Source organism: Barbus barbus, assembly GCF_936440315.1.
Source record: "Barbus barbus genome assembly, chromosome: 33".
Taxonomy (NCBI): domain Eukaryota; kingdom Metazoa; phylum Chordata; class Actinopteri; order Cypriniformes; family Cyprinidae; genus Barbus; species Barbus barbus.
The window spans coordinates 5,026,989-5,049,345 of record NC_136761.1 but is presented as its reverse complement, the minus strand read 5'-3'; the positions used below and the strand labels follow the sequence as shown (position 1 = coordinate 5,049,345).

Below are 22,357 nucleotides of genomic sequence, written 5' to 3'. Positions count from 1 at the left end.
TTGGAGCCAAATTCCAGTGAACAAATGGCACATGTGAGTGTTCAGATCAGAGTGTAAGATTGTTTGTGTTGACTGTAGTCTGTGAGCATGTGTAAGGGCAACACCCTCACTCTTACTGAGTGGAACAACTGTGTGTGCAGGCACTTTGAATGTTGACCGACCCTTTCTGTTTCCAGCAGGAGAAGAGGAAGATGCCGGTGACGGTGTGGTCGATTTCCAGTGTTACAAAAGGTTTAGAGTGAGATTTGATTGTGGAAGTGTGGATTTGACTGGTAAATCATCATTTGGGGAGGATGGCTGCAACTACGCCCACCTCGGCCCCACCTCCCAAAAAGAGCAGAGGAAAACAGGAAATAGAAACTCTACAGACAGCCAATGAAGAGCTGAGAAGCCGATTGAGTGACTTGCAAAATGAACTACAACAGGAAAGAGGCAAGGTACGCTTATCTACTGTATGCCTTTGTTCACATTACACGCAGTCTGATTTTGTGCGCTAGTAGTATTTCAAATCCTACAAGCATATTTAAAAAAATATTTTATTGGACATAATATAATATTAATAACATAAAAGGCCATTTAAGTGTACTTAAAGAGACACTGTCATGACACTTAAGTACACTTTTAAAAGGTGCACTTTGTAATCATACCAAATTAAAAGTTGATTTTCAAAAATACATTTCTTAACATAATTTAAATGTACTAAATTGCAACTTCAACATTACAAATGTGTAATATATTTAAATTGAAATATATTTAAATACATGACATACACATTTTAATAGAAAGGACAATAATTGTAGTTTACCATAAATGCTTGTTAGTGCATTTAGCAATGACACTTTAACCATATTTCAAAGACAGTAGAATTATGAAATCACATATAAAGATGTACTTAAGTCCTAATAAAATGGGTAAAAATTAGCAATATACAATTACAGTATGTGTGCGAAAGCATTACAAAAATATGTGCAAGTGCAAACTGAATGTAAAGTATTTCTGTAATAAGTACATATAAGTAAAAGTAAATTTACTTCTTTTTTTAATGAGGAAGTGATGAAAACTGATCTTTTTTTCAGACATAGTTGTTAGTATCCAGTACATCAGTTGCCGTAGTAATGGCTTAAGTATCAGTACAATACCAGGAGACATGATTTGTGAAAATAGAGGACTGGAAAACTGGACATTTGTGCTCTGCCAATGTTTTTTATGACATCTCAGTGTGATCCAGAAAGCATAATCTGGAGCTATTAATATTTTTCACATATGGAAGCATCCATAATCGCTCACAAATTTCCGCATTCACTATTTACTAGTGTATTTGAAATAGTTCACTATATGAAAACTGAGTGATGAATTTATATTTGACATTATGTCATTGCTCAATGAGGGAAAATAAATTAAAGACTGAATCACATTTCTTAAAACCCAAGTTGTAAGACTGTAGTCAGACTGTAAATCATATAAGAGTCATTTAAATAAGATTTGCATGCATTCTTGCTGTTCAGGCTACAAACATCTACACCGATTCAGAAGATTTATCCTCTCATGAATCATATATCCCAAAATCCATCACTAGTCTGAGCTGAGCTGCCAGTGATTACTTCATGGCCATAATGAGTAGAAGAGAAAACATGCCGCACCCTCTGGAAGCGTCAAACAATGGGACAGCTTAACACTGCTAGAAATCCAGGATAAATGTGACAGTTTATAGAGTCAGGGAATTATTTCACATAATCAAATGATGCCAACATGGTTTTAGACCTGGTAAATTATATGAAATCAAACAATGCAAAACCAGTTTGGTACATTTCATTCCTTCTAGCTCATTGCTTGGTCACTACATTTTGTCCCTCTCTCTAAACCAATATAAATCACTAAAGGTTATAAAATATTGATGGAATATGAAGACATTTGCTAATGGTGGAAACAAAGTGAAGAGAATATGTGGCAAGTGCCAAAAAGCTAAATCCGGTCAGTAAATTTAGAGGATGGAGGTCTGAGAGAATAATGGACATTTTTATAGTCAATATACGTTTTCTAATAATGCCCTACTCTACACAAGGCAAGTTAATTGCCTTAACACGTTTCACACACAATGGTAAGTTCATTTTAAAATAATTTGAGAACATAAAATTAAATACTTGACTTGACTATCTGACAGAGCTTGAAAGGGGTGATTTAGATCTAAAATAATATGACTGATAGGAAGAAATACACATGTGAATGATTAAGTAAGTCTGTCTACAAAAATACCTTGCACATATGCGCAATTCCATGATGCGTATTTTTTTTACTACACTTTAAGTATAACATCTGCTTACATATGTTTTATGTAGGCCTTCAGTATTTTGTTATTTACATTTTAAGTTTTGGTCAGAGAAGGAAAAGATATTTACTAAAAAAAAAACCCACTTCCGACATGTTTGTCAAGCCTTTTTTTAGGCCTGTCATCAAGCCAAAATGACAGTTATACTCACAGGCTTTCTCCAGTTTTCAGCGTGATGGCTGGGCACTGCTCACGTGCTGATGTGCGTTACATGTATTCTGAACAAAACATGTAAAAGAAAATGTGACTCAGATTTCAGTCTAGGGCTCATATAAACAAAACCTTTAGAATCTGAAATCGGATTGGATTCATTTGGAAAAACAACGTTTTCAGTCTGGACTTGAATTTGGGGCACATCTGACTTCTGGAAGCTTTTTCCAGCTGCAGACAGCATAATATCTAATTGTTTCATCATGTTTGAAATGAAACCTAGATATCTTACTCATTCCTGATGAGCTGAGAGGTCTATCAGGTTCTTTCAATCTGCAGTTGTATAAACTGAAGGTCTGAGCCTCTAAAATATTTAGGGTTAACACATTATTTTAAAGTGACATAGTTACACATACTACATGTACGTAACATAGTAATAATAGTAAATTATACGATTATGTCAAGTAACTAATCCTATACCAAGTACATGTAGTTAATATTATTATGTTACAATAACACCCTTAAAATAAAGTCTGTTCATTGAGAGTATGTATCTGTGTAAATGACTTGGACAGAATATTTTTGCCTTTTTGGAGACATTTACATGTTAAAAACTATAATTGTTTAAATCCATTAATGCCAAAGATTGGTATCTGACATCCAATTAGAAATTCACCCCAGATTCACCCCAGGAATCTCAATAAAAAAATGTAAAAATCACAGACTTGAAGAAGCAATGGAAACTCTTTGGTGAACTTGTGACATCATGAGAACCTTGATGTGAATGCCAATATTCACCTTGGTTGGTGTCCTGTGAAATAACCTCGTCTCTCAATCTGTAGATGGGTAAATTACGGGAACGTTTGCAAGAGCTACGGTCCCAACGAGAGACTGAGCAGCACAAGCACTCGGTCGCTGTCACTGAACTCCGTGTCAAGCTCCATGAGGAGAAGCAGCGAGAGGTGGCGGCCACACGAGAGAGCCTATCTCGGCAACACGAGACTGAGCTGGCCCGGGCGGCACGGCTCCGTGAGACAGAACTGGCCCGGCTTCAGGCGCTGGTGTGTATTTTACGGGACGGAGCCAGCAGCGAGCTACGTAGTGCCCTGAAGGAGGAGGCACGAGAGGAGGCCCGCAGGAGCTACGAGGCAGAGAAACTCAGGCTCACGCAGGAGCTGCAGGAGGCAAAGACGTCACGGCGGCATGCAGAGGATGCGCTCTCCAATGCTGTGCAGGCGGACAGAGCCAAAGCTGCCGATCTCAGAGTGGCCCATCAAGCTCATCAGGAGGAGATCCAGAGAATCAAACGCGAGAGCGAGAGAGAAATCCGTAGGCTGGTAAGAAGGATGGATGGAGTTATCTAAAAACGTCACCACATGAAATTGTAAAAATAACGGCTGATAGTCCCGCTCCATCTCAGGCCCTTGATTGATTCAATGTGGCTTCTATGGTTTACACTTTTGGGAGGAATCAACCTACAAATGTTTCTACATACTTAGATAATTGTCTCAGTTTGACAGTTGACATGCATCATTTTTCAAATATCAGCTGATATTTATTAATGATAAGTTGATATTAATGTATAAAACCCCTCAAAATGTCTCAGTCTCATTACTTATATCAGTCAGTCACAAATTGTGTTTCTTATGACAGAGGACAGATAGACAGGATTTTCTTTTTATTTTATTTTTTTTGCACCGAATTGATATTAGCGCCCTTATAATGAAGAAAACTGGATGTGTTCAATAATACAAAAAATACAGATCTGTTTGCCATTAAGTTATATTATAAATTTTTATACCGTTTTGAAAAAAACAAAAAAGAATTATTGGCCACACAAAAAGCTTATTATTTAATATACACCAATTTTTAAACAAAGTTTATGTACACTACCATTCAAAAGGTGGGGTCAGTTAGTTTTTTTTAAACATTTTTGTTTATTGTGAAATATTATTACAATTTAAAATATCTGTTTTCTATTTGAATGTATTTTACAATGTAATTTATTCAGCTTTCTGCTTCATAACTTCATAACATAATCTTCAGTGTTACATGATCCTTAAGAAATCATTCTAATATGTTGATTTGGTGCTCAAGAAACATTTCAGATGATCTCGATATTGAAAACAGTTATGCTGCTTCATATTTTTGTGGACACTGTGAAACTCTTTTTTCAGGATTCTACAATGAATAAGTTCCAAATAACAGCATTTATTTTTAAATAGAAGTAGTGTAACATTGTAAATGTATTTACTGTCAAAAATCTAAATCTAAAAACAAAGATCTTACTGGCCCAAAAACTTAAAGTTTCTATATCTGTGCATAACTAGGAATTACTTCAATGCTATTTTTGCTATTAGTTCAGCAGCTAGACCTGAAGGAAGGAACTTTTGTGAAATGGACCACAAAAAGTATGTACTCAGATATATATTTGTTTCAGATGGACGAGTTGAAGAGCAGAGATCGTGTGGTGCAGTCACTGGAAAAAGAGCTGGGAGTGCAGGCGGGACAGACACAGCGTCTGCTGCTGCAGAAGGAGGAGTCAGAGCGGCATTATGGGAGTCCGAAGAGAGAGGTGGCGCCGTCTCTCGGGGAAAACTCAGACTCTGTCAATAATCAGGTTTGTTCTGTTCTGCAGTCAGAAATGGCTGATAAAAAGCTTTTATATCATCAGGAACATAAACGCTCATTAGAGCTGGACTAACATGGCAGAAAGCTTTTCCCTGCATGCTGAACTTCACTCCATCACACAATAAAGTATGTTTATCCATTCATAGGACGTGGATGAGAGGGATTTCAGGAGGTTTCAGCTGAAGATCGCTGAGCTGCAAGCAGTCATCAGGAAATTAGAGGATAGAAACACCCTGCTTTCAGATGAGAGAAACGAACTGGTACACACTCTCAACAAACTAAGGACAAAAATCATATGGGAATTTATCTAATAGGATCTTATCTGAGCCATACACTGTAAAATATCCTGTTAAATGTACAGTAAAAAATGGCAGCTGTGGTTGCCAAAAATATGTGTAAAAATACTATGACAATATTTCAGTTTGAATAGGATGGAATATTGGTGCCTGTATATTTGACAATTTATAACACGGTATTTCATTAAGTAATAAAATGTTAATATACCAAGCTACCTGAACTACCAAAATGCTTTGTTCCTTAAAACGTACTGATAACCAGGTGGTACAATAGACAGCCACATGATGAATCCAAAGCAAATGTCCTGCTCATTAACATGGCCAGTACTCACTTATAGCTGATGCACATGATACAGACAAAACACCATCAGGGTAACACATTATACTAAAATAATGCAATAATCATCAACTAAAAAACACAAATCACTCTTTTTTGTATTACTGTTAACATAAATATGAAGAAACAAAACTTAAAATATAATCATATGTGGTGTGTCACGCAGGGACCTTTGTTTTTTTAAATGGTAAATAATAGTTTTTCCTTCTAAAAACATACATTTGACAATATTTTGCAGTACATGATGTTAAACCTGTAATAGTGAAAGATTATTGGGAACAATGTTTTGTGATTTTCAACTGGTTTTGCTTCAGGACCCATATTTTATATCAAGTACCAAACATTGTTTAATGTATTATATATATATATATATATATATATATATATATATATGTATATATATATATGTATTATTTAACCTGCATTTTCTCCTCTGTTAATTCATCCTAACAATTACTGATTACACGGTTAGTTCTCAAAAGATTTGTATTTTGTGTTGTAAAAATCTGTAAGATAATTCTCACACACTAGGGTCCTTTATGATAGCTTCCAAATTATGATACAAATCGGACTTTAGTACAGCTGTCTTTCATTCTGTATGTAGCTCAGTCTCTCTCTGTCATACAGCTGAAACGAGTGCGAGAAACAGATGCCGAGATAAAGCCTCTCATGGAGAGGAATAAACGGCTGAATAAAAAGAATGAAGAGCTGCAGCAGACTCTACAGCGCATGGAGGACAAACTGAAGACCCTCAGCAGAGAGAATGCTGAACAGGTGTGCTGTTAAGGGAAAACGGAAAATTATGGGAAATAATGATAGACAGGACATGTTTTTTTTTAAATCAGGATCTGATTGGCTCAGCTATTGTTACATCATCAGAAAAAAAAATTTTTTCAGGTGTTAAGAAAGTTATTACATTTTGATAAACATTTTTATTCATTTAATGAACATTTAACATTTGTTATATTTGTACTTTAACACACAATGTTTATAGAGTACACCTCTGTCGCTGTGTTTCCTCAGAAAGAGAAATCCCAGCAGAACTTGCAGCCGGGTGGGCTGAAGAGACACACCTCTCTAACAGACCTGAGTCACGCCCACGAGCAACAGGAAGTCGAGTATCTGCGCTTGCAAATCAGCGAACAGCGTGGTGTTATTGATGAGCTCACACAGGTTTGTTTCTGTCACCCATATACACACACATGTTGATATTTGCAATTAGAATTTCAGAGCAGGAGAATTTCAAGACAAAAGTGAGTTAGCTAGTTAGCAGAGGGTTACAGGGGCACTTGTTATACACTATATACAACACAAAGCTATGCATTTTGAACACTAAGTAGAAAATATATGCATAAATAATAAATCATACTTACAGGCTGTGTTCCAGAAGCACGATATGGTCAAAAGGAAGTGTGTACAGAGCCATCTTTAATGATTAAGTGACTAAAGTAGTAAGTGAATAAAATGACGGGAACACAAAGAGAGGTTGGAGTTATACTGCTGTGTCACTGTATAATACATTTTGACTCCTCAACATCCTCATCCTTTGGGAGTACATGTAAAGTGGTTTCACCTTTGCAGCGCAGAAAATAGTGTCTTCTACACATAGCAGGAAGATCATTATGCAGATTTGTTACAAACCTACACGAGAGGCTTTATCTCTGCGTTTCAGGCACTTCAGAATCAGTTCTTTCATTTGGGAAAGAAATATCATGTCATGCGTTTTGAAACGTTGAGACCTTTTACATCCACAAACTGCTATATTACACACTATATGAAAGGTAATTTCTGAAAAACCATAATACTTTTATGTTTTTAAGATTTTGATTACAGGTTATGAAAATTAACATTTCAATGATAAGCACATAATAAAACCAGGGAATTCATTTAAGTAAAGATTGTCCGTTTTGATTTCATGTTATCTTTAAATCTATTCCTAGAGACACATTTTCTGTCCTTGCCTGGTTTTTAGCTTATAGTCTGTGTATGTGTGTATCTGTGTTTGTGTCAGTGTGTGTGTGTGTACTGTGTGTGCTTATTCTCTAATTGGTCTCACCCTGTAATTATTTGTGTTTGGCAATCAGTGCTGTGTCTGTTAATTAGTTTGTTTACTTCATTAAGGCAAAGCCTAGAAATGAATTACTGCGTCACTCTCATTTTCTCTTCCCCTCCCTCATGACTTCTGTTAAACAAGCACGCTGATATTACAGTATTCCCAGTAATACATGCATGTGACAATGTTTACATACACTATTGTTAATTATTTTTTTAAAGATATTCAATTAAAAAAAAAAAAAAATACCTTTATTCAGCAAGAGTGCATTAAATTGACAAGTACAACTGTACAACCAGTACAACTGTTTCATCTCTGATAATAATACATGTTTACCAAATCAGCATATTAGAATGATTTCTGAAGGATCATGTGACACTCAAGAGTAATGGCTGCTGAAAATTCTGCTTTGCCATCATAGAAATAAATGAAACTCACTCTTTAAATGTTCTGCTGAATGACGAATCTAAGTTTTGTGTTTTTGTATTGTATTATTAACAACTTATTTAATGTGATGTCTGGATGTGCTTTCAGGAACGGGACAGGCTGATAATCAACAAAAAGAACAGGCGAAAAAACATCAAGTTGCCCAGGGTGAGCTGATCCTCTCTTTCATAGAATTATATTAAACCATATTTGGAGTCTCTTTGATGGAAGTTTTGCTCTGGTTACTTTCTCGTTTCTTTAAAGCATATGGACACTGTCACTAAGCAACTGTCTCCTCCGAAGAGTGAGTGTGTGTGTGTGTGTGTGTGTGTGTTTCTTCATGTGTGTGCTGGTTACATTGGCACATTAATTGGCCTCTCGGGACCTTCTTTCTCATGCTTTCACCAGCTAAACATCACTTAAACCAGTTAAACCAGTCATCCAAACGACTAAAAACCCTATTTTCACAAGGCAAAAGTCTGTTAACGCAGTTGCGATTTCACTGTTCTTCAGAGTTTGTGTGTGTTTGGGTTTACTTCACTGTTCTTTGGATACAAAATTATCGATTTTTTGTTTGCTAAATCTGACAAAACCTCCTTTGGGAACATTTGAGGATGTCCTGAACTGAAAAAAAAAAATACTACTAAATAAATGAAATAATGTTTTATTTTATTCTAAAAGTGTGGGTCACTATATGAAATAATTAATATATAAGCTTTTTATGATTAGCTTTATACCGTATATGGTACTGCATGTTCTCATTTTAATGAAGTAAACCTGTGTGTGTTTGTGGCGCTGTGGGGTTTAGTTGTTCGTTCTCAAGATCCGTTGCTATGGAGGTGGAGTCAGTGGACTTGACTATAAATTCACGCAAGAGAGAAACATCAAGACATTACCGTAACACACATTTGTAACTCTCATTTCCTGTGAACACTGAGGAAGATGATGCTGGTTAAAGAGGTTAAAAGGATATACCGCATACCATGACACTGGATTGAGGAGCACATATACACATCCAGTATGCCAGAGTACGTCCTGCTGGTGCTGTATCTTTCCATGTTCCTGTGTCTGTGTGCTCTGGTGTGTCTGTATTTCTCTGGCTGTCAGGAGATGACCTACAAACACGATGGTAAGAGCGATTGCATAGTGTATTCAAAGGACATCTACGTGTCAGTTACATACCGTATGGTCCATGAAAATTGGCATTTTTTTATATGATTATTTTGCATTTAGAAACAAGTCACATTGTGTTCACAGCATATGAGGGTAGTAATGACAATAATGTTAACTCCCTCGTTTTGTAAAAACAAACAATTACAGTAATTCACTTAATGTTAGACATTCCTAAAGGTTTAAAAGCAGAAACGGTCAGGGTTATATTTTTGTTAAATCACTCACATTCATTTTTCCATGGCACTGCTGTTATTGGGTAGGTGAACTTCTGGTCATGCGTTACAATCATAATTCCTGTGGGTGGATTTTTATCTGTGTAAACAAAAGAGAAGAGAAGCAAACTGTACTGTGCAGATGTTCCTTTTAGGCTACTTGCAGATATTCTCTGAAAGTTAAATTGGACTTTAGTTAGATTAGTAAGTGATTTTATTACACTAGTTTAATGTAAATATGTGTATAAAATTTAAGCACTGGTTTCTTTCTTTTTCAGAGGCATGTTGTGGAGACATATTTTGGATTTGACGAAGAATCTGTCGACTCTGAAACATCATCTCTGACATCATATAACACCGACCGCACAGATCACACCCCTGCCACCCCCGAAGAGGATCTTGAAGATGTATGTCATGTAATTAATTATTTTACAAACCTTAATACCTGCACAAAACACTCTTGCAGCTCAGCTACACTACCGTTCAAAAGTTTGGGGTCAGTACGATTTTTTTCCCCTCTCTTATGTTCACGAAGGCTGCATTTACTTGATCAAATATTAATATTGTGAAATATTATTACAATTTAAAAATAACTGTGTTGTATTTTTGTATTTTATAATGTAATATATTCTTGTGAGGGCAAAACTGATTTTATTTGAAATGGAAATCTTTTGTAACATTATACTGTAAACGTCTTTACTGAAAAAAGTAGTTTTTTTAAGAAAGAAATCAATGCTTTTATTCAGCAATGACACATTACATTCCTTAAAAATGACAGTAAATAAAAAATGACCGGCCCTAAACTTCTGAATGGCAGTGTACATCCAAACCAAACGCACCAGTTCGAATCTTAATTCTGTTTACGTCTCTTAAATCATATTTTCCTGTGCTGTCCATCAAAGTTCCTGAGAAGATATTTATTTTATTTATTTTTTCAACCCTTATCAAAATCCATTTTTTTAGTGTGATTTTTTTAGTATGTGTAACTTGCTCTGCACATTTGACATGGATAATACATCAACTAATATAGCTTATAAATAAAAATGTATTATTATTTTTCTAAGTAAGAAACAACCTAGCAACAACCCAGAACAGCTACTTACTGTCCATGAAAATGTAATTCAGAGCAACCACATAGCAATACAGCAAAAACAACTCCATGACTATCATTAACACCACCGTAACATTTCGATTATCTTCTGACAGTTTAAAACCATAGTCTGCATATTCATTTCATAAATTTGGCAGAGTGTAAACATGGTGTCAAACTATTGTGTTTGTTTAATTCAAAGCATTCATTTGAATTAGACTTGTTATTTGGTCAGATGCAGTTAAGTGTTGTGCTCAAGGGACCATGATGAGGCGTCTCAGCAGTTCTCTTGTTCATAAGTGGCCCCCTATCTTCATGTTGTTTACTGATCGCCAGAGCTAGTTAACGAGGAGTGGGATTATAAGCGAGTCATTAGCTGCACCATGAAGACGATCCCATAACAATGTGTTCATGTAGTGTTCTCAGCTCCCTCGAATATGCTGTTCATTTAATACGATTTTCTTCACTAAATGTCATAAGAATTAGGCACAAATTTGATTTGTTTTAAGTTTGATTTTAGTTTACTGACTGAAACTGTTACTAACTGTAAACAGTTTTGTTTGTTTACAACAAACATTTTATTGTTGCACAGTGTAAACTGTATTATCGCACAGCTGTATAAAGTCGGATATGTATTATATCCAGTTTTATCTGTAAACACATAGAAAATGTAATCTATTTTATGTGCTAAATTTGACTATAATTAATGTATTAAAACATTATAAACAATAACATCATGATTTCCTGTAATGCTGCTTTGAAACAGTGTGTATTATGAAACAATCCTCTGCACAATCTGACTTTGTTGCAGCCTAGAATTAAACTGCTGGTTTCGTCTGGCCAGAGGAGAACAGCACACTATTTCCCTGTTTAATACTGTAAAGCTGCTTTGACACAATCTGCATTGTAAAAAGTGCTACATAAATAACGGTGACTTGACTTGACAATGTGTATTGTGAAACGATGTGATTCATGATAATTACAGACACTTTTACAGGAATGCACTTTAATTGTATTAAATATAATGGGCCTTATGATACACAAGCAGAAGAAATTACTGTATAATCAGATGCGTTTAAGCAATCATGCAACCCGCTCCTACCTGATTCAGTGCTTGGTCTTAAAGGGGTAGTTCACCCAAAAAAGAACATTTTGTCTTCGAAAAGATTTTCCCACTGCAGGCAAGCAAAATCATCTCCAAAATATAGATAGCACAATAATAACTGAAATGTGAATCAGACAAACTTGTCTGAGGTTGTCTTGAGTTGTGTTTTTGATTTTCAGGAACTATTTAACTAGCTTTTTCCTTATAATGGTTCACCTATAAATTAAATAATTTTCTCACCCTCTTGTCGGTCCAAACCTGTATGACTTTCTTCAAAATATATTCTTTTGTGTTCAGCAGAAGACAGAAAGTCCTACAGGTTTAGAACAACTTGAGGGTGAGCATATGTCTTGTGTTAAATGAGGTCATATTTTACATGAACAGCTGGGAATTACTTGGCCAGAATTCTCATGAACAAATGTGACAAACGGAATTGCATTTGTTATTCATCAGGGCTTTTCCCGAGAGGAGGCAGAGCTGCGATTTCGGCAGCTGACGCGAGAGTACCAGGCTCTTCAGCGAGCTTACGCACTTCTGCAGGAGACTACGGGGCCTCTGGACCCTGAGAGACACTGCAGGGTGAGGGCCCATGATGCCAACTCCACAGACGCATGTTTAACCCCACCAACACTGGACATTCTGAAGGATCCTTTTCTTGCCACTATTTGTTTTTGTTTTTTGATAATTTTTAGATCTGAATCAAATCGCACCAATGTTTAAATACAGTTTAAATGAATTGAATTCCAAGACCTTTTCAGAATCTCCTTTACCCACACTGAAATACCACTCATCTGTTGATCACAGCCAGCATTGTAGCAAGCATGGCCGAAAATTCCTGCCTCAAAAAAAAAAAAAAAAAGCTACCAAAATTTCAAACATTTGTAATTTGAAATTCTTTTGAAATTCAAAAGAAGCCAATATAGACTGTTTATGCGTACATATGCCCTAGGCTGGCTCTTTGATTGGCTCTGTGCTCTGTCCGTCAGACACGGGAGCAGCTGCAGATGGAGCTGATTGGCTGTCAGGCACGGATTGCCGACCTGGAGCGGAGCTTGGCAGAGAAGGGGCAGGTAAATAAGAAAGAGGGCGGGGAGAAGACACCCCTGACTCCAGTCACATTGGCTTTGCTGCTTGTCTTTCTGACAGCCATGCTTGTGTGCTGGCGCTACAAAGAGAGGATATGGCACCAAATCATGTGACTTCCCCCACAGGATCAGTCATACTGTACAGATTTTGTCAGTCATACTTTACAGTTTTTCCTTTGCTTGACCAGTGCTTTTTACTTTGCTTTTTCAATGTATATTTAAATCAAATTAATCAGCACAGTTAATTATGGTGTAATCGTTTCATATTTGTGCTATTTGTGTCCTTCCATCTCCCTTTTATACTATAACCTTGTTTTCACAGCCTGCCTTAACACTAGATTTGAGAATTGCAGTATATCCTGTCTGCTGACCAAAAATTGAGGGTGTACTAGGACACCAATATATTGCTGCTCTTTCGTTGACGTGATCTGCTCGGAATGGAATACTGGCTGACTGCTTACTGTTTTTAAAGGATCATGAAACCCCCGTATAAAGTGCATTAGTGCACACCCACTTTTTCAGTGGCGTTGATCCCAGAGGTATTTGTTCCATTAATTTTCCCATAGGGGTTTTTTTTTTAAGTCTTCATTAAAGCATTATAAACCATGAACCAAGCCAACCAGCTATGAGGTGCATCACTACATTACAGACGTATGTTAAAATCGTACAAAAAGACAAATATACGAGACTAACTGATTTACTGAAGGAAAAAACTAAATGAAGCAACATAATCAAATCTATAGATGGATGCATATACAGTATATATACAAATATATAAAGTATTTTAGAGTGTTTGGAGATGTAATTACATCATGTGTGTGCTTCATGGGAGTGGGGGTTCCTTCCAGAGCATTTTTGGTGTGATTTGCTTTCCACAACTCTCTGATTGGTGGAATTTTCTGTACAGCATAATGGGTCAATTTTTTTCTCACTACAAAATCTGCTGTTAAATTTGGTTATTTTAAAAATATGTTGAAATAATTTTGCCTGTGTATATACTTTCGATTAACAACCACAGAATTCACAGCAGGTCTGTCTTTAAGGTTTGTAAGTCATTAATAATAATTTCCCATGTAGGGAGAAAATTAGTTCTTTTACTTCTGGAGCTGTTGCACGTTATTTCAACACCCAGTAGTTCTCTCCACAGTTCTGAAAAATGGTTAAAAACTGGTTGTGGTAAGTTGTAGAGTAGAGGAAGAAGAGGGGAGTCACTCCCGTTTTTGAACATAGATGTTAAAGTGCACTATCCAAACTTACATTTGTATAATTCATGAATGAAAACATTTTGTAATATGATTTTGATGTAGCATTTCCATGTCTGATTTTAAAATGGTTTTCAAAGGATTTATTGAGATTTCAAGCTTTCAATTGATATATACATATATATATATATATATATATATATATATATATATATATATATATATATATATAATTTATGATGATTTCTAAAGCGTGATAAGGAAAAAGGCAACAAAGAAATACTTTTTGTGACAAAGGTCAGAACTCCTGTTATGATGTTGGTTTTTGAGGACCATTCTAGTCATAAAATAATCTATTACTTTTCCTACATAATTTGTCACGTGTAAAACAGTGGTAAATATTTATTTAGGAGTCTTAAACCTTTCCAATGATATTTAGTTTGTCATGATTAGATTAGGATTTATTTGCGTTTTAATGAAGTAAATGTAGGTGTCCCACTGGGGGGATGGGTGACAGTTTTAAGTTAAATGCATCACGTTTCCCCCCAAAAACATGCTGCAATTCACCACAAAATAAACATACATGGTTTTGTATAAATATTATACATGGTTACATTCATCAAATATATTGTGCATGGTTTCATATATTGACTACACACACATCCTGTGATTGTTATGAAAATGATTTGGATTTATGTGATGCAGAAACTTTTACAAAGCAAAAACATGATCAAGATGAAAATATCACCAAAAGCTTAACCAGATTTCTCCTATAATTAAAACATGAACGGATGCTAACATTTTCTTCTATGATGTGCAACACAAACGACTCTCAGAGTTAAAATCTCAGAAAATGTAGTTTAGTGTTTCATGACCCTTTAATAGTGTGAATTATTCAACATTTGCTGAATGTTTCGAACAGTAGCGTGCAACAATGTTTATGCATGATCTCATCATATTGCATGTTTAATTAGGTGTGAATGCTGACCATCTATTATTTTATTAAAATTTTGTATTTTTACTCCAATTTTTACACATACACAAAAAAAAAGAGACCAAAAAGAGTACAAAATTAAAGTTTACATTTGTTCCAGTTCACATTGGAACACTTGTAATGGAAATGCATTGTTTCCCTTTTGTGTTGAGTAGTATGGTAGTATGCTATTCCGAACACAGCTATTTTTGGCTTAATGATCAGTTGGTTCACATTGAATGTTTGTCATTGGTCAGCCTGCTCTTGCATGTATTTCCTTTCTGTTCTCTGCTTGTCTCTTATTGGTTGCTTTGTTTTTTTCCTTGTAAAATATGGAAATGGACTTACCTGCATGCAGTCTAATAAATCTCAGCCATTTCTCCAACTTTAACTTCTCATTTTATTTTTTCTCTACGTTTTTGTTTATGCTGAGATCAATGTTTAAAACTGATTATTTGATAATTGAGCTGAGATTATTTGGGTTGACACAAGTACATGAGAGTGTGGATTGTCTGTGTGATTAGTGATAATAGGAGTGTTAGATAAGTACTAGTAGTGTAATTTGTAGTGGTGTGTGTGTTTGTGTATGGCTTTATGTTATGCAGGATTCAAAATGGGTGGAGGAAAAGCAAAATCTTCTCAGGATGAACCAGGAACTCAGAGAAAAGGTACAGCCTTTGTCCGCTGTTTCCTACAATCTACATATACTCAAACATAAACACTTAACATTCTTCTGGTGTGTGTGTGTGTGTGTGGGGTAGATAGTATCGCTGGAGCAGTGTGAAATGCGATTACGCGCGGAAGTTCAAGACACCCTGGATCAGAATGAGCTGCTTGAATTCCGAATTCTAGAACTGGAAGTAAGAGAATCTGTTTTGCTCCCACAGCAGCAAACAGGGACGGCCAAACCCGGCTCATGTCTACACAAGATACATACATGAATCCATTTTACCCCCTACATACACAAAACTGGCACAAAGCCAGTTGGAAAACAAACCTGGAGTTTTGTTTTCATGTTGTTATAGATATTTTCATACACATTTTAAATGTTTTTTGTTTGTTTGATTGTTTCAAGAACTGTATATTTATATCACTGTTGTTTTGTTAATTATAACTTTTAGTGGAATAAAATTTATTTGAATGAAACTCCTCACTATTCTTTTTTTTCTTTTTGACTGCACTTCCTGCATGTGTTTTTATTTGTGTACACACAGAAATTCACTATTATTTATTGGTCATGTCAACTTTTCAGTTAGCAGATCATTATTCATCCCAACACATATGTATACCTATGTACTCTTTTTGTATGCTTGTACAATCTTATACATCTTCTCTGAGTTTTTTGTGTGATTTTTGTGTGATCATTGTGAAATATTTGTGAGAAGTTATTTCATTTACAGAATCCAGTTTGCAGTATACGGTAACTGCAGCTGCCAATTAGAAAGAGCTCTTTCTTAGTTTAAATTACTGCATATCATAAGTTGGATACTGTTTGATTACAGAAATGACTCAAAGCATGTGGTTTATAAGTAATTCAGTTGAAACATTAGGTTGTTTGAGTGTGCTTAAATGGACAGTTCACCCAGAAATCCAAATTCTGTCACTCTTATGTTTCTCCAAACATGCATGACTTTCTTTTCACAAAAGAAAATATTCTGAATGTCATTGGAGCCCAACCAACAAAGACACTGCTGAAGGACTCTCTCTCTCTTATGGGTGCACTGTAAAAAATGATCGGGATTTTAACGGTAAAAAACTGTGAAAATGCTACGGTAAAAACCTGTTACATGGTTAACGGAAAGTTCCTGTAAAATGTAAACTGTAAACTGACGTTCCCAGAATTCCCTGCGTTCCATTTCAAATTCAAAAGTTTTTTCTTTGAAATAACTGTTTCTTCTTAGTTTTTTCTTATCAGTTATGTTTATTAGGGTTGTATGTTACATCTAATGTTGTTAAATTAATGTTTATAGCATATTTCAGTTTAATGAGTCTCACCATGATGGTGTTTAGTGCTTGTGTGACTGACACTGTGCACCTTCTGTATATGCTATTTTTTAAAAGTTGCTTCTGATGGGCTTTGGTTCATCATGTGACTTTCTCATCATCACCTGCATTTGGTGGTTATCAGTGTATTTCAAAGGAACAAAACAGATTTCAGTACTTTAATAGGTTGGTATATTAAAATGATATCAGTTAAAGAAATTACGGTATTTAACTGTAAATTTAAGTTAAAACCTAAAACGTTGCTACCGTATTTTTTACGGTAGAATTCTGGCAACCACAGCTGCCGGTTTTTTACCGTAAATTTTACGGAATTTTTTTTACAGTGTGTGCATATATATATATATATATATATATAGAGAGAGAGAGAGAGAGAGAGTCCTTCAGCATTCTACATTTTTTTTAAGTATTTTCAGTCGATGACTGTATTACACACAGCTTAGATCATCCTTAATATTGTACACATGGATCTTCTGGTCATGTGATCAGTAGTGGTTTCTACACTTATTTATGCATTTTTCAGACACTTTTATTCAAAGTGACTTACAATATTCTATAAATTACAAAATATCGGAGCCTACAACATTCATAGTATCTGCAAACATTCTGTTCCATACTGTTGTATGAAGTATGATATGAACTCATCTGTATGTTTAAGTCTTTTATAAGCATCTGATGTACAGTATACAAATGTCAAAATGCCACCACTACCTTTTATGTTGTTTCAAATCCATATTACTTTCTTTATTCTGGTAAACACAGATAATGAACATTTGAAGAAAATCCTGACTATTCTTCTCATGCAAGTAAAAAGAAACTGCCCTTGTGACAAAAAAGTACATTTTAGCATACTTTTAAAATATATGAATACATTTTCAAAATGTACTTTAAAACAATATACTTACGTGTGAAGTAAATGTAATGTTTTTGGATGCTTAAATGCATATTGTTTTCTTTAAATCATGACAAAAGATTAGTAAAACCATTATTTACATTTACTATGAAGTAAAATTTTAATTACATTACAAAGTGTACTTTTTAATTGTATAGTGTGTGATGAAACAGTCATGAAAGTGCACACACTTTTATTACACTTAAATGGTCTTTTATTTCATCTATATAGTATCTGCAAGTACAGTTTTTCAAAAAATATACTTTAAAGTACAGTACAATTTAAGTGCATGTCTTTTTCACAAGAGTGGTACTGTCCCACTTCAATAATGATACAAAATACACATTAAAGTAGCATAAATGTGCATAGTGTTCATAAATTCCCAGTCTCTCGAAGTCATAAAATAGCATTTGTGTAATGAAAAGACCAAAATTTAAGTCATATTTCTCAGTGCTATTGTATGACTTATCTTTATGTGCTTCTTTTTGTCATTTTTGGCCCCCCTCAGTCACTACTCCTTAGTTGTGTGTTGAATAGATGTCTGGGTATTGTTGAACAGTTCATCTGATGAAAGTTAAATTTTTTGGTTGAACAATCCCAAAATATTTAATTGTTTAACTATTACTTCAAAAGTAAAATTTCTCTCCAGATACTGTTACGCTGCCCAAAAAATGCATTTTCTATATTTCACCACCAATTGCTTTTTCTTTTTTTTAACAATAGGAGAGGGAACGCCGTTCTCCTGCCTTTAACCTGCAAATCTCTGCCTCTGAAAACAACAGTAGCCTACAGCTGCACTGCCAGCAAGAGGGTGTCAAGGTAAAACCCCACACACCATCTAACTTACGAATGTTAAGGTACTGAATTCAAAACTATATAATGTACTTAGTAATGTGCAGTTGAAGGAATGTGTCAGTTTAGCCCCATTGATTTGTACAATATACAATATGATACAATATACTTTAAATTAATATACAATTCAATAAATTGCACATTCCACACAGTTGCATATATGTACCGTATGATAACACTGTGTATTGGCCTCATCTTCATGTGTGTTTGGTTTAGGATGTCATCATTCCTGACCTCATGAAAAAGCTTGACATTCTTGGGGATAATGGGGTATGTTTTTTGCCATTATATGTGCATGCATTACTCCGGTTTCTCAAAAAAGAGAGTTGAAATGATCACTTTTATTTGGCAGAACTTGCGAAATGAGGAGCAGGTGGCAGTCATTCAAGCAGGCACTGTGCTGTCTTTATGTGAAAAGGTATCTTCTCCTTCATTCTCAAAATCCTCAAAGATAAGATGCCTTATATTTTGTCACTGGTTCTATTGTATTATGTCTTTGTGACCAGTGGCTGAAGCAGATCGACAGCACAGAGGCAGCCCTGACACAGAAAATGATTGATCTGGAGAAAGAAAAGGTAGAACATCCATTCGTGTCATCTGAGATGAATGTGTTGTACTGTTTGTTCTAACAGCCGGTCTAGTGATAGATGAGGCTTGATGACACTTGATTAAAAATGTATCATCTGTGTGTGCTCCTGTCTTGACCGTGGTGAACTGATGTTATCAACAGGAGCTGTTCAGTAAACAGAAAGGTTTCCTGGAAGAGGAACTAGACTACAGGAAGCAAGCTCTCGATCAGTCCCAACTGGTAGGACTTTGAGATTATGTAGCAGTGTAAATGGATACTTACGTATGATCAGTGTGTATATGTGAAGACATACAGACGTTTTTGCTGGATTTTATTCTCAACAATTGTCAGTAAAAGGCCAAAATTTACTATTTGACCAAGATACGTATTTTTTCTAAAATATTTTGTGTGTAATTTAATTTTATTTATTGTTAAAAAATAATCTATGAATAAAAATTATAATTCCAAGGTTCTACTGAAAAGAAAACATACCAAAATGAGCAATAGTGTTTCAGATTTAACCTTAATTAAGCCACTCAGTAGTAGATAGCTAGTTTGGAAACAAAAGTTGTGATTAAATTATATTTATCATAAATTAAATAATATATACACTACTATTTAAATTTTGGGGTTGACAAAAGTTTTTAAAAACATCTTACTGAGCCCAAACTTTTAAACAATAGTGTCAAATTGGTGTGGTAGTTGATCACAGGAAGTGTATTTTGCTCATTTTTCTTACAATATCTTTGATAACAGAGTTATATGGTTAAGTCTGACAAAAACAGTTATTGGGAAAGTACAAAAGAATGTACTGTATCTTTAGTGATTACATGAAGTTCATTTAAAAATTGTATTTTGTACAATAAGTACCTTAATTTCTTTTAAGAAGGTGACAGGACATCAATTTGTATCATATTTGTGAACCTGGAGCACAAAACCAGTCATAAGTATCAAGGGTATATTTGTAGCAATAGCCAACAATACATTGCATGGGTCAAAATGATCCATTTTTATTTTATGCCAAAAATCATTAGGATGTTAAGTAAAGATCATGTTCCATGAAGATATGTTGTAAATTTCCTACCGTAAATATAGCAAAACTTAATTTTTGTTTAGTAATTGGGACATCGACAATTCTAAAATTTTTGGCTCTATACACCACCACAATGGATTTCAAATGAAACGGACAAGATGTGCTTTAACTGCGTCAGCTTTAATTTGAGGGTATTTACATCCAAAGCAGGTGAACGGTGTAGGAATTACAACAGTTTGCATATGTCCCTCCCACTTGTTAAGGGACCAAAAGTAATGGGACAGAATAATAAACATAAATCAAACTTTCACTTTTTAATACTTGGTTGCAAATCCTTTGCAGTCAATTACAGCCTGAAGTCTGGAACGCATAGACATCACCAGACGCTGGGTTTCATTCCTGGTGATGCTCTGCCAGGCCTCTACTGCAACCGTCTTCAGTTCCTGCTTGATGTCGATGTCCTGCATTTGGACAATTTTAAAGGCGATTTTCTCAATATTTAGATTTTTTTTGCACCCTCAGATTCCAGATTTTCAAATAGTTGTATTTCAGCCAAATATTGTCATATCATAACAAACCATAAATTAATGGAAAACCTATTGATATATGTATAAATCTCAATTTCAAAACATTTACCCTTATGACTGGTTTTGTGTTCCTGGGTCACATTTGTGGCAAGTGGCAGTTCGGCCAGTTTGCCATTTATACAGCATTGTGTACATGTTTGTTTGTTGTGTTTAGAGGGTGCAGGAGCTGGAGGCCACATTATACGCTGCCCTGCAGCAGGATCCAGACAGCTGTGTGGGGGAGAGTCTGAGTGACAGGCAGCGAGCGAAGCTGGCCGAGTCAATGGATGCAGTGCGGAGACAGATCCTGCGGCAGAGTCGCCATGCCGACACACTCGTCCTACAGCAGCGCATGGAGCTCCTCCAGTCTGCACAGCAGGTCGGGATCGGTGCATGTGTTAATTAGCAAAACTGCCAAAAAGTACTTGTCCAAGCTGCTCTTCCACATAATGAAAGTGGATGATTGTCCCTAGTTCCTATTCACTTTCATTGTATGAAACAAATCAGCTTGGACAGACTTCTAAATATCTCTTTTTGTGTTTCATGTACATTATCATTTGACTTACAGAGGATCAGAGAGCTTGAAGATAAGATTGACATGCATAGAAGACAAATCAAAGAGATTGAAGAGAAGGTGTGTATGGATGTGTCCTTCTCTCGTGTTAGATCATGTTCTGGATAGATATTGTCTCTTAAATGTTCTTCTTCCAAATTGGGCTGTAAGACTGATTCCTCTTCTCCTCTCCTCTCTCTTGTTTGAAATTTGTGTTTATTATAATTTATAGTTTTTGTTCCTTTTCTTGTTTTTCTCCCTAGCTTTTATTCTCTGGCCTTAAAACCCATCATATTCTCTCTCTGTTCTATATCTCTTTCTGTCTCTCACTGTCTTTCTCAAACACACACAGGTGCAGTATCTAGACGAAAGATACAAACTCATCTTGTCACTAGAAAATTTTGTGACACAATCATTCCTTGGTTTGTTGTACAAAACATGTTTTTAAATATTTTATGAAACGTTTCCAAAGAGAAACATTCGTATTTCAAAAGTTCCAGAGGCTGCTTAGTTTTGTTTTTTCGGATTGAAATTGTGTGAACAAATATAAATGAATGCACCATAAATATTTGTTATAATGAGTATTTAAAGACACTTCAGCACTTGTCCGACTGCTTTTAGTTTCAATAAATAAAGTTGTATTTTTTTCACATGTGCTCTTGAAGGCTTTATTAAAATGATGGATAACTATTCTAAAGTTTAAATCAGACGTGAGCGGGACAATGGGTGGTGCACATTTTTACTTGAAAGCAAGCTATTGTTTAGATCAGCCAATAGGTGGCAGTAAAGTAATAACCCGTCCCTCATCCTTTTGTCATCTGGGATTGGAAAAA

General features: G+C 35.3%; 1 protein-coding gene across 2 annotated transcripts; it reads left to right on the top strand.

Moving 5' to 3' along the window:
* The first annotated feature begins 43 nt into the window (after nt 1-43).
* On the top strand, nt 44-16,202 carry LOC306853141 (janus kinase and microtubule-interacting protein 1-like). 2 transcript variants are annotated; one of them, XM_079390339.1, is made up of 12 exons: nt 44-437; nt 3,319-3,813; nt 4,917-5,096; nt 5,254-5,367; nt 6,368-6,514; nt 6,764-6,913; nt 8,328-8,387; nt 9,883-10,011; nt 12,253-12,378; nt 12,786-12,869; nt 15,665-15,727; nt 15,821-16,202. In XM_079390339.1, the coding sequence occupies exons 1-12, from the start codon at nt 294-296 to the stop codon at nt 15,998-16,000; spliced, it is 1,872 nt and encodes a 623-aa protein (XP_079246465.1). In that variant the 5' UTR covers nt 44-293; the 3' UTR covers nt 16,001-16,202. The 2 variants fall into 2 exon arrangements, 1 of the variants encoding a protein (XP_079246465.1); XR_013782716.1 differs by lacking the exons at nt 44-437; nt 3,319-3,813; nt 4,917-5,096; ... (2 more) ...; nt 6,764-6,913; nt 8,328-8,387 and adding an exon at nt 9,209-9,348 and having other exon boundaries at nt 15,821-16,198.
* Nucleotides 16,203-22,357: the final 6,155 nt, after the last annotated feature.